General features: G+C 38.9%; 1 protein-coding gene across 3 annotated transcripts in view; it reads right to left on the reverse strand.

The window, feature by feature from the left end:
* Positions 1 to 12814, reverse strand: part of XRN1 (5'-3' exoribonuclease 1) — a 34615-nt gene extending 21801 nt beyond the window's left edge. For 2 of the 3 annotated variants that reach the window (XM_021536938.2, XM_021536937.2), the window contains exons 1-15: positions 12633 to 12814; positions 9792 to 10024; positions 8455 to 8552; positions 8000 to 8109; positions 7781 to 7891; positions 7474 to 7556; positions 5222 to 5309; positions 4931 to 5099; positions 4650 to 4717; positions 3388 to 3522; positions 2389 to 2452; positions 1544 to 1649; positions 800 to 889; positions 487 to 643; positions 35 to 154 (exon numbers count right to left, since the gene is read on the reverse strand). In XM_021536938.2, the coding sequence (XP_021392613.2) occupies positions 35 to 154; positions 487 to 643; positions 800 to 889; positions 1544 to 1649; positions 2389 to 2452; positions 3388 to 3522; positions 4650 to 4717; positions 4931 to 5099; positions 5222 to 5309; positions 7474 to 7556; positions 7781 to 7891; positions 8000 to 8109; positions 8455 to 8552; positions 9792 to 10024; positions 12633 to 12707 (1707 nt within the window). In that variant the 5' untranslated portion in view covers positions 12708 to 12814. The remainder of the gene's footprint in view (positions 1 to 34; positions 155 to 486; positions 644 to 799; positions 890 to 1543; positions 1650 to 2388; positions 2453 to 3387; positions 3523 to 4649; positions 4718 to 4930; positions 5100 to 5221; positions 5310 to 7473; positions 7557 to 7780; positions 7892 to 7999; positions 8110 to 8454; positions 8553 to 9791; positions 10025 to 12632) is intronic. The other variant, XM_021536939.3, reaches the window with a different exon arrangement.
* Between the last annotated feature and the right edge of the window lie 457 nt (positions 12815 to 13271).

Raw genomic sequence — 13271 nt, forward strand, 5'->3', positions numbered from 1 at the left:
GCTTTTACGGACAGCAGATGCTGAAAGAACTCACCTCATCAATAAATGGGATTAATACTACAGCTTCCCATTCCTGCTGTTTACCATTTAGGTCAGTTTTAAAATCAGGTGGATAATATTCTATAATAGGAGAGTCTTGACTAGTCATCAAATGCTAGGAAAATACAAGAGATGACATCAAAAGCAATTTAGCACTAATTGTAGGAAGAGACAAAGCTTGTCTTAAAACCAATTCAATGCTATACAGGAATGAAACATTTAACCGTCCTAGCTGGAAATTGCTTAGCAAATGTAAAATTTTGTATTTATTACTAACTTTACAAATGCACTACATATAGTCTCAAGTAGCATATTTCATATACCTAAAAGATAGAGATAGAATTTAATTAATAAGACATGCAAAACCACCAAGAATAGAGTAAAATAAAATAAAGCAGACACTGGGAAAGCAGTGGATAGATAATGAAATTTAATTCTATATCTTACCTGGTAACATTTAGGTAGCAGATCTTTGCTAGCTGCTGGAAGTACAGCAAGAAGCTGTTCAAATGGCATGAAAGGTTTTCCAAGTTCAAATTTGATTTTGAGTTCACTTATGTTGTGAATATCTGACAGGTAAGGTGCATAATGATAAGGGTAATACCTGCAGGTTAAAAAAACCCCTAAGTTACACAATGTAATTAGAGCACAGCAGTGTTCACAGATCAGAAACAAACCAAATTACATTAAATGTTCCCAGCATAGAAGGTGAGATACCACTCTATCTTTCAGAAGTCTCTAATTTCATGTTTTTTCTTACCAGCTCCATGATTGAACTCCATGGTAATAATAATGCAAAATCCATTGTATTGCCTGCACATAACATTCAGCTTGATCAGCTAAGAAGGCACTTAAAAGAAAAAGGAAAGATACTTATTAGTTTTCTCATTTTCACTGGTATATAAAAAGTACTTAGCACCTTGTACATAGGGATGAAGACAGAATATTTTGGGAACCTAATAATACCATGATTTTCTAGATTCATTTCCTCTCTGTTCCTCAAATACTTATTACAGAAAACTTGATTTGCAGCTCTGTTTGCATTAGGCAAAATCATCACCACTGTAGTACTCTGCCATGTATTCTCTGCTTTTGACATGGGATGAATATTCTGTCTTTTATTAGAATCACAAAATGTTGAGGGTTGGAAGGGCCCTTACATATCATCTTGTTCCAAGCCCCTGCCATGGGCAGGGACACCTTCCATAGACCAGACTGCTCAAAACCCCATCCAACTTGGCCTTGAACACTTTCAGGGATGGGACATCCACAACTCCTCTGGGCAACTTGCTCCAGTGCCTTTCCATGCTCACAGTAAAGAATTTCTTCATTATTATCTAATGTAAACCTACTCCCTTTCAGTTTGAAGCCACTAAGCCTTGTCCTGTAACTACACACTCTTGAAAAATGTCTCTAGTACATATTTACAAATGTATGTCTCTAATATCTATCTCCAAAGACTTATCTTCAGCATTTAGGAATTAAAAAAGAAGTATATACTTACTCAGATACTACTTCTACACCCATTTTAGTCATGTAGTAAGTTCTTTTGTATTGCCTAAACTCGGTTTCAAACAGATCATCATCTTCTGGTTCATCTTCCAATGTGGCTGGAAAACCAGTCATAAAAAGAAAGGGTTAACATTCACTTTTCTACTACAATAAGGTTTGAAAGCATTCACTTCTGACATAATGCCTTAACTTTACTCCTCAATTCAAAACTGTAAGTACTCACACCTTCCTGGCACTGAATGTAACATGAAACAATCAAACAGAATCTTTACCCAGAGAAATTCTGAAATTTTTAAGACAGGCAACCCATTTTTTAGCCCAATTACAAGAACAGAGAAGGTATTATAAGATGTCAGAAAAAAAAATCAGGGAAAACATTAAAATAAATTTTAAAATTTAATTATGTTCAGCAACATCATCTCATATCATATAGTAATATTTATACATTTTGGCAATTAATTTCAAAACATGAGCAAAAAACATTTCCTACAAATAGAATGAGTTTAAAACCAACCACAACCAAAAATCCTGAAGGCACACAAAAATGTTTCCCTGTCTCCCCATCTAAGAAAATACCTATGCATACAATTATCAAAACCTTAATATTATTGAAGGTTTGTTCATTAATTCCTTTAACTCATCATGGAAATACAGGGTAGGGAAGAAACACCTCTAAAGCTTTAGCCCCACTCTCCCTCACCAGAGCAGCTCCACTTCCCAACAATTGACTACATGTCTTGCATTCAGGCTCATCTCTGACATGCAATTCTTACAGTTCTTTGAAATCTATACACACATTTTTTGTTATATGTGTATTGAAAAATTATTTGCACTTACTTTTAGGAGTCACTTCACCTTCATTTTCTTCTAAAGCAGCTAAAGATATAGAATTTTCCTGAGCCTATTAAATTAGGATTTGAGATAATGTAAGAATACAAGTTAATGCCCAAACCCCATTCAAAACTTGCTACAATCAAAATGTATAAATATTATTTATTTTAAAATCAATTTCCTTCTCTTACAACTGCTTCAAGAATATTATTTGAGCAGACAAAAAGGACAGATCATACAAAAGAAGCAGTCTCAAAACATTAACTACTCAAAAAATACCTGAATATTTGTGTTCCAAAATGCTATCCAAAACTGCTCTGTACACAAAGAACAGGATAACAATATACAAAGATAGATTAAATGCAAAGGAATTTTCTCCTGCTACTCTACACCCTGCTGAAGCATATAGTGAAGGGCAGTCAGTGGAAGTGGTGGTGGGGAACTTGACACTGGGGCAGAGACAGGATACTGTCATATAGCAGTGCACACATATACAAGGTGCTGTTCCTTATTAATTGGTTATATCTAGAACCACAAGTTTAATACTGATCTGAGATACCTCACCAATGAAATTGCTCGTTCCCTATTTGCTGTCCAGTGGTTAGCCAATACCAGGATTGTACATGAATATTCTATCAGTGTATCTGAAATATATGGAATTTCCAGCAGACTATGCATTAAAAATTATGATTATGAAGCATGGCAGGTTTGATCATAACACACACAAAACTCAAGTTCTGCTGGTTTTGAAGAACAGCAAAGCATTAAATACATGTTTATGAGACTTTAAAAGTCATGAGCATCTGCCCCTGCTGAACCGTTTCATCACTCACAACCAGTAATGCATACAGGCAGAATGCAAACTGTTACAATTGACTACCTTTTCTGGTTTGAAAAAAATCTCAAACCAGAGGTTTATGCCACTTTATTTGTCTAAGATTAAATTACTGATTTGCAAAAAGTAACATTCTTATTTCTGAAACTGTGCATATATAAAACACTGACCTTTTGTTTCTTTTGTTTATTTTTTCTGGCTTCCTCTGCTGCAATCCCAGCTGCTTCATTGAGGTATTTATTGCCCACTTTACTTTCAAACCATTTTAGGTCAACAAAGACTTCACTGAAGTGTTCACGATCAAACTGTGAGATTAAAGTAAATTTGCAAATATTTGAGGGATGTCAAATTTAGAATGCCAGATTAACAATGTCTTTGTAGTAGTGCATTAGATTACATCTAGAGTCATCTGCACATAAACATTTTGCCCTAGAGATACAACTAAATAGATTAATACTAAAAATCCTGTTTCTCAGCAATTTGTAACATACAGCCAAGCCATATTTTGTTTTCTTTCAGTAAGGCAGCAAGGTGTAACAAAAAAGAATGAAATAACTTCTACATTTCACTATCAACTCTAGAAGTAGTACACATATAGGGTCTGGGTAATACAGCCTTATGCCACAGGTCTAACACTTCCACAGCTCTATCCAAGAACCAGAAAATAAGGCTGAAGCAGGGACAACAGATGATCTCCCTCTTTCCAAGTTCAGCAGAAGGTTTAATCCTTTCCATTTCAATATGGCCTATACCTAACTTCATCTCTAGGATGGATTAGTGCACCGGCACTTAACAGGATTACCTCCTGTACACCAGTTAGTTCATGAACAACACTGATGCCTGCTTCTCAGAGATGCTTCTTGACCTTTACTAGTGATTTTCATAAAAAACCTGGAAACAATTCTCCCCTCCGAGACCTTCAGACATACCCCACAGGAAACTAACAGCAGGGGAAACAAAGAACATCACTGGCTGCAGCAAGCCCTAAGAACACACAAAAATCACAGACAATTCTGAGCTGGTAGAGACCCACAAGTATCACTGAGACCAACTGTTATGTGACTGGCCCTACAGGGACTGAATCCACATCCCTGGCTTTACTGGCATCTGCTCTAACCAGCTTTACCTGATACTGCCACACACTTTGATGGGAAGTGAGTACCATGATTCTACTGGTGAATCCTCATTTGACTTGCAGTATTAAAAGCATTGTGCTGGCTAAAGTACAGATCAAATGATTCAATCTTTTTCCTCTTACACTATAAGATCAGACAACAACTGATTGGATTCCATCTGTTCAATACTAAAACAGTTGATTAAACCACCTGTAAAACACAGCCATTTAACAATTCATTAAAACTATGGTATGGTGCATTTTAGGGTACCACACTGAGTTTAAATTCAACATTCTATAAATTTCGAAGTTACTTACATCTGACAATTTTGCAAGGTATTTCTCAAAACGTTCTAAATTCAGGTGCCCATTTTCATTGATGTAACCTGTTAGGAAAATTAAGTATGCTTTTGAACTAACAATTCAACAACTTTAAGATTTGCATTTAAATACCGCACAGGTAATAAAATGCAGTCTTGCTGCCTCTCTAAGGAAAGTGTAGTAAATGCTAAACATTCTAATGTGAAAAAAAGGTCAATAAATACAAATACATCAATGTTAATGCTTCTACTTTCCACAACTGAACTTAGTCTTCTCACCTCCCAGTTCTGGCAAGATAGCCATGTATGTTCTATAAAGTAGCGGCAGTGCATCATGATTAATGTGTAAATGAGGTAGATGAGGAATAAAATCATTTCCTACAAGGAAACCCATTAAGATCCAATCATCTATTATCCTTTCAATATCATATTCAAAAGAAATCTTGTCCTGGAGGAAAAATAGAAAGGAAAAAAGAACAACACTCAGGAGTATAATTTTTGTTGTAATTTTTGCATAAAGACTTCACACATTCACATATTTTTTCCCATCGCCGCTCCATTAGAACTTACTTTTACTGGGGAAAATTCATAATCAATATATTCTCTCATCAGTGATAAGTGCAGTAAATGAAATGTGGTTTCCTCTGGTGCACACACTCTGTAAATTATTCAAACCACCAAGTTAATTATTTATAAACACACTTTCAACATTAATATTAATAAGTCCAAGGTTACCCAAACACAAGAAATTTCACTAGGATTGTATCTTCATAGAAGAAGTAATGTATAAACATTTCCATAAATCTTTTTTAGGATTAATCTGATTTAGTCTATAAAATTTTGCAGTAGAATCTTCTAAACAACAAATGTGATTGTATGGAGAAGAACTAACTTAGAGAACAGCTTTGTAGTTCCATGTCGCAGTAACTATTTCCTAAATCCTTATCCCATTGCTCAAAAAAGAGACAAACTATTTTTCTAACTATTCTGAATGAGAACAAAGTACACAGATTTCCATCTAAACCACCTGGGTTACATTTGTAGTAATTTGAAATGCTTCTTGTAAGAGATCAATATGCTCAACTTGAAAACATACTCTGTATGTATTATTTTGTGGCTTAAATGCAGCACTAAAAGAATAACAAACCTACTGCTTGTTTATGGCATAGTCAAATAATATTCCGCCTTCCTTTCTTCTCTTTGCTAAAACTACTCATAAAAACCCTAACCCAACATTAGCTCCAAATCAGTTAATACCTACATCAAAAGATTAATGACCTAAATCACATATTTCAAATTAATAAGGGACTATTTCACCTTGTAGACACTATAACTAGCTGAGATCACCTCCAATGACAAACCAGCATAAATACTTGTTTCTTCACACATAAATAGGAAATTTCAGAAATGATCCTAAGAGGAACATGTGTGTGATAGCAGCCTTCAGATAAACCCATGTAAGACAAATTCTGAGTTACACTGAGCTTCAGAATTGTGTCATTTTTTAAATGCAATTTTCATATTGGTATTAAAGAACTTTGGCAGTTGATGCTATAAGACTCTAGAGACATTCTGCCCTTATTCTTCATTGCACTGGACTTGAAAATCCTGATAAGACAATTTGTCGCTATGAAAAAAATCATGGAGAGACATCAATTTGTATGTATTTTTAGGATTTTCAAATTTCCAAATGTAAGTATCAATAGAAGTGACAATATTGACAGAAGGCAATTCCTGTAACTTACAGAAGTAATTTCTTGTAATGAGCAAAATTACTCAGAAATTACAACATGGAACAATGCTGGGGGGAGAGAAGAATAAATAACACCTTGCCTTTTGATTTCATACTTTCACTAATTAATCTTTCAAAAAGTAATCACACTCTTATTTGACTTTATTTTATTTTTTAGGAAGGTAAAACCAAGGTTTCACTTTGATTAGATGTAACATCTTTAAAAAATATTGCAGTGCTGCATGCCAACACTACCCATGAGTATTAGTGAAATGTTGACTGCAAAGACTGAAAATAAAGCATATTTCTGATGTTTATCATATTGTCCTTGGCAATTAAATATTCCTTTATTAGCAAAATGTATGCATTTATCTAAATATTTATGACTTATCCTGTGGTATCCAAAATCCTTTCAGTGTCAGAAATGTTTATTTCTGTCTCTCCTATCTTCTACCTTTATGTACCCAATATATACTTAAGGTCCTTCCCAGAAGGAATCCAGCCACAAGAACAGTTATAAATTATTCCTGTATTACTTCAGCACAGCTCCAGGTATATGCACAGCTCTGGAACAAGTCACTATCTTCTGTTTATAGACCACGAGTTATTTCAATTGGGCAAACCCTCAATAATAGCATCTATCCAGCCATTTCAAGAGAGTTTAATTTAGTAATCTACATTTATGCACAGAACCTCAGAGACAGATAAATATATATATATACACACACACACATTTTAGAAAGCTAATATCTGCCTAACACAGTTATGGAAACAGTGTCAATACAGCCCAGATTGCTCCATTTAATTACATGAAGAAAAAAGTAAAACATAGCAAAGCTTTACGGATTTTTTTTATCAGCTGTTCTAACAGCATACATTTTTCATGCAAACCAATTAAAATGCACAATTCAGCATGCTGATTTCTCTAATTTCATGATTATTCTAACCCAAAGAATAAATTAAGACTTAATTGAATTACAATGCAATCAATAAAAAAAACCCAAATAACCACACACACCTGTTTTAGTCAACCAGTATGTTTTGGATTTAATTTAATAAATAAAGTCAGAGTAAAATTAAATCAATTCACCTTTGAGCCTTCTTACCACCAAATCTGACTTCTTCTCTTAAGAGCGCAAAGTGTGCCTCATGACTTGTTAGTCCCAGCATTATCTATTACAAAGAAATATCAGAAAGATCTTCTTAAATTTTTTTAAACTTTTCAAGTAGTATAAAGAAATTTTGATGTTTAGTTTCATTACAAATTCAAAAGTTTGCAGGAATACAAAATTATATGCTTGCTTCAAACCATTTTAAAATCCTGTAAGCTTAGGAAGATATCAAAAATGTAGACACTTGACAAATCCCTGTTTTCATATTATTTTAATTGCACATACCAAGTCAGCATCTAAGCCATAGAGACAGTGTCTTGTGTTTGGATCATGATGGGGCTTTGCTTTTTCTGATCTGATGAACTCCATAATTTTATGCTCACCTTCCCCTGGAGTCTGGACAGCAAAACAAACAAACAAAAAAAATCAAAACAATATTCAGCAGTACGTATTATTTTGTAAAAAAAAAATATTTAAAATAGGATAGTAAAAAAATATAATGACCTCATGGCCTGATAAGTAGACTGTTATTCCTTGCCAGGATTTGTCTGTAGAAATCTTCATATTTACAAAATATTTAAGATGCTCATTCAATCTGGCCATGAATTCAGTTCCTGAAAACAGAAACTTAAGTTAAAGTTTTTCACTAGTTTGCATTTACATACCACAAGTATTAAAAGAAATGCCAACAAATAAATCTTCTGCCAGAGATGAAGGAGATGACTGGTTTCTTTCCTAAGACATTTCACTTTTTACATAATAACCTAAAAATTTTTTAGAACAAGACAGCATTCCAACCCTACTGAATGTTACTAAAACTTTTGTACAAACTTTCTTAAGCCTTTATTGATTTTGTCTTCTATTTTTTCAAAAACATGCCTAAACATAGGGAAATAGTACCAAAATACAGATGACAAACCATAAACACTTAAATTTAGATAATCAACAAGTTATCTTACCTGGTGTAATACAGTTGGAGTCAAATCTAGCTTCTGTAGGGAGCGTTTCTCCCTTTTCCAATGCCTTTTTTATTTTGTCCTCTGCCTCTTTTGCTGATCTAAAACAAAACAGCATTAGAGAGAGAGCAGAGAATGAATCTTATTATTCCAATGTTAATATCCTAAGTACAACTTTATGCCAAAATAGATATAGTTGATTATTTAGAGTGCTTAAAAAATAAAAAAGGAGAGAAACTGAATTCCTGAATAGAGTTTGAACTTCTTTCTGATACAACTAAGGTAGTTTAAAAATAGCACGTTTTTCATAGAAATGTGATAATGTGTTACTATTCAAAAGCATCTACTATTTAGATTACCAAAGAGACCATACAATAGTCGATCACAATGAATGGCTATTAATGTTGAAACAACAGGAATATTTGTTATCTAAATATCTGAAAATGCTACCCTAGAACAATAACCGTAACATAGTTAAACAAAGCAGCAGGTGTGGAATTCCAAGGGAGTCATGAGTGAACAACTTACCATGCCCAGTAATGGAGAAATTAACAAACATCATGCCAGACTTTCCTGGCCAAGAATTTCCTAAACATTTCTGAACCAGAAATAAAGTAACCACCAAAGTCCTAGGTTTTTGTCTGGCCCTCAATTCTGCTACAATTTTCTCTTAATCTCTACTTCTTCTCAACCTCTTTGATTCCTTAAAGAAAAAAATCACATCAAAAATCAAACCACAAAAAAAAAAATCCAGTTGCTTGAAAATATTTTCTCCTGTTCCTTTCCTGCAGCTTGTTTACACTGTGTTTCACTCACCATCCAGGTGAGTGAAACACAGGCTATTTTTTCTTATAGCAATCTTAAAAAAGCTTCCAAATCTCCCCAAACATTACTGCAATTCTTAATCCACTTGTAGCTCTGTGTCTGAGCTAGCTTGGTAACTGGTATCAATAGGAAATCAGTTTCATTAGAAACTTGATTTTTTTCTATGCCTTCCACTACAGCTACCAAATAGGCATATCTAGAACTAGCATTACCAAAGACTCACAGGTTATGAAGCATTTGGAAACATCTGGAAGAGCTCCACAGGTATTTTCGTAAGAAAAAGCTCCCCTTGTCACCAAGTGCCACATACACAGGGAAAATTTACGTAACAATCAAACTTTCCTCCTGGAATCCTGATTTAACATTTTAAAGGTAGTTACCCTCATTCAATTAAAACTACTGTCAAAAGCACAACCACTCACCATCTCTCTTACTTTTCATGGCACACATTTCAGTAAGTGGGTTCTTTTAAGTGTTTACTTTCCTCAAGACAGAGTCAGAGCTGATCTTCTTACCTAAAACGTCTCCCACGCTGCTGATTCATTTTCGCTCTTGGAGCTACTCCATCAACCGCCATGAAGAAAACCTTTCTTGGTTTAATAATGCGAAACAGTACTTCCAAATAGTGAAAAATATTGGCAAAAATCTTATCTTCTGAGATTCTGAAGTGGACATCATCATCATTGGGATGTGAACACTGATGTATAATGCCATTCATGTCCAGGTACAAGTTGTCAAATTCTGGAATCTGCAAATGCCACAGTTAGCACCACTTGGTGAATGCAGCCGCTGCCCAAGGCACACCTGAGAGCACTCTGGAAATGAGCTGAGGTGGGAAGACCTCTGTGGAACCTCCTGCACACCAACAGGCACAGTAAGAATATCTGGACAGGGTATGGGTTTGCCTGCACATGCAGTCTGTTACTTTGATTTTTGTCAGGGAGCCAAGTCAGCTGAACAGGTTACTACTTTATCCTGGCTGTTTCTGGAACTTCGAGACTTTTGTCCCTGTGCTCCGACTATCTTCTACATTGTAAAATGGAAAAGCAAACCAAAACCACTGTTTTCAGGAAGATTTTTTTTTCTTTTTTTTTTGTAAGCCTGCACATTTAATTGATTCAACTTTTCATAGCTGCACTACAAACAAAAAAAAAAAATACAAAACTGAGCATGCAATTTCCAACAATATTTCCAAGCAAAGATGGCTTAAGAACCTTTAGAGTTCTCCCCCTGTTCAGCAGCTCCTACCCCAACCACTGTATGCTGTCTCTTTAGTTATGCTTGTGAGCATCTTTGAGTCTAGAGAGTGGAAATTACCACCAAAAGCAGAGAGCTGGCAATAATAATATCAATTTATTACCCAGACTTTCCAAACAGAATTTATCTTTCGTTTAAGTTCTCTGCTATTCTAACAGCCTTATCTATAGCAGTCATACTTTCTTTTCAAGGAAAAAGAAAGCCTTCCCAAATGTACACAAGCAACATACAGAGAACAAACACTGGTAAATGTATGATGCAAAGGGACCAGTACTACCTCAGTGTCACCAAAATGCACCACAAGAGCAACTGACATTAAAGAAATCTCTTCCCTAATCCCTCAGTAAGACTGCTCACAAAAATCCCCCTATCATCACACCTAGGAAAAGGCACTGCCAACTTGTTACAGTTTTCTACAAAACTACTGCTCACACATCTTTAAAGGCACCTTGTTGGGCTTGCATTCATCCTCCAGATGAGAACTGTAACTGTCTTAGAAAGAGAAAATGGTGAAGAGAAGAAATTAGAGGCAGGATCAGGAATGATCCCCAATCAACTGCTGTAACTAGCCTTCTGTTGCACATCATGATCTTTAGTATGGTTCAACTCAGCAACCAAACTGCTCTCAGTGCTTTCAGATAAGTGAGCAGGGCAGTGCATAGGCAGCGTCTTAAAGACACAAAACCAAAAGCTTTTACATGGAAGCAACATACATAAAAGGTCCTATGTTTTATTTGAGAAGAACAGCTATAATATGATTTAACAATAATGCTGTTTTATATAGATAGTAAAACAGCTTTTTGATTTATTAGTTTGGTTTTTTTTTTTTACTCTTAGCGTATACTCCAGATGCCAGCATGTGTCAGTCTGTATCTTCAAGTGATCTGGAAGGGTTGTGTTTACTGTTTGTCTTAAGAGCTCTAGCTGCCTCTTTTAGAAGGCATCAAGGGTGGCACCCTCTGCTGCCATACCCCTGGTTAGAGTAGACACTGCTGCCTCCCCAGCTTGCCAAAGTTCTTCAGCACAAGTTTAAAGATGTGTCAGCAGCCCAGGCTTCTAAGGAAACAGCAGAAAAGGCAGCATAAACTGCTGCCACCTTGCTACACAGATAACATTAGACACTTCAGAGAAGGCCAACAAATCATAAGCAAAGCCCTAAGCTTTGAACACTGCTTTAAAACTATCAGATAAGGCCAAACATCCAGGCTGGGAATCACTTGAGCTGGGCACCTTAGTTACACGGACACAACAGCTATTTAATCTTTAAAAATCACAGGTGTTCAGGGAAAATGTATTAATATTCAAACACACTCTCAATTATCACCTATCTCAGAAGATCCTTACTCAATCTATAAAACCACATCTGTGACACCAGCTGAAAATGATAATTAGAAGCACTTGTATCCAACAGGTACCAAACATGTCATCTCTGAAAAGATGACGTCTTTGTCCAACTATTGGAAATATGATTTACGGCTTGAGTTTTCCAGGCTTGAACATACTTCCCGGTTCAGCTACTAACACAAACTGTCCGACGCAGGCGACAACAAGGAAACGCAGCACAGCTGTAAAACCTGTCCCTCGTCATTACCGCGCCACTGGCCGTCAGCAGCTGTAACTTTTCTGAGCCCAAGAAGGAGCAAACTCCGACCGCGGGCTCCCGCGCGGCCGGCGGGGGCTGCCGAGCGGACCAGAGCGAGGGAGAGCCCGGCGGGGCGGGCGGGCGGCGCGGGCCGGGACCCGCCGCTCCCGGGGGAACGGCGCGCTCGGTCTGGGACTGCTGCCACCATCGCCGGCCCCAGCCGCGGCCACTGCTGCCTGCCAGCGGCGGGCTCGGCCCGGCAGCCGGGCTGTCAGGGGGCACCGAACGCCTCACCGCTCCCCAGGGATCGCCCACCGCCGTCCCACCGCTTTCGGCGGGTCCCGCTGAGCCGCACCGCCCCGGCCGTGGGCGAGCCGGGCCGGGCCGGGACTCGGTGCCGCAGGGCCGCCCGGAGACGGGGCCCGAGCGCTCTCCCGCTCCCCCGTCCCGCCGAGGGGCCGGTCAGGACCCCCGGGGCGGGCCCGTGTCAGGCAGCGCCGCTCCGCCCGCAGCTCACCTGATGCTCCTTCAGCACCTGGCTGAGGCAGGGGTACCGCTCCGAGATCCACCGGTAGAACTTGGGGACCCCCATGGCCACAGCTCCCCGCCGCCCTCACAGCCCCGCCGGAACCAAACACGGCGGGCCGCGCTCCGCCCTCCTTCCGGCGCGCCGCGCTGACAGCGGCCGAGCGCCCGCACCGAGAGCGAGCGGCACGGAGCGGCGCCGGAGCGGGCGGGCCCGGGCCGGGTCCCGCCCCTCGGCTGCCTCACCGCCGCCCCGGTACGCAGGGCTGGGGAGAGCCGCGAACACGCGGAGCCCCCTTTGCCCCTGTCCCGCCCCGGTACGCAGGGCTGGGGAGAGCCGCGAACACGCGGAGCTCCCTCTGCCCCTGTCCCGCCCCGGTACGCAGGGCTGGGGAGAGCCGCGAACACGCGGAGCCCCCTTTGCCCCTGTCCCGCCCCGGTACGCAGGGCTGGGGAGAGCCGCGAACACGCAGAGCCCCCTTTGCCCCTGTCCCGCCCCAGCCCGCGCCGCAGATCTGCTCCCCGCGCGATGGCACCGCCCGGTGCAACAGCTCCTCGGGCGGCTCTCTGCGCTCCGATAAACCGATAAAGCCTGGGAAAAAAACAGAACGTCAGCGCTCAAACACAACAC

This window comes from Lonchura striata, chromosome 10 (assembly GCF_046129695.1).
Source record: "Lonchura striata isolate bLonStr1 chromosome 10, bLonStr1.mat, whole genome shotgun sequence".
In the NCBI taxonomy this organism is placed as follows: domain Eukaryota; kingdom Metazoa; phylum Chordata; class Aves; order Passeriformes; family Estrildidae; genus Lonchura; species Lonchura striata.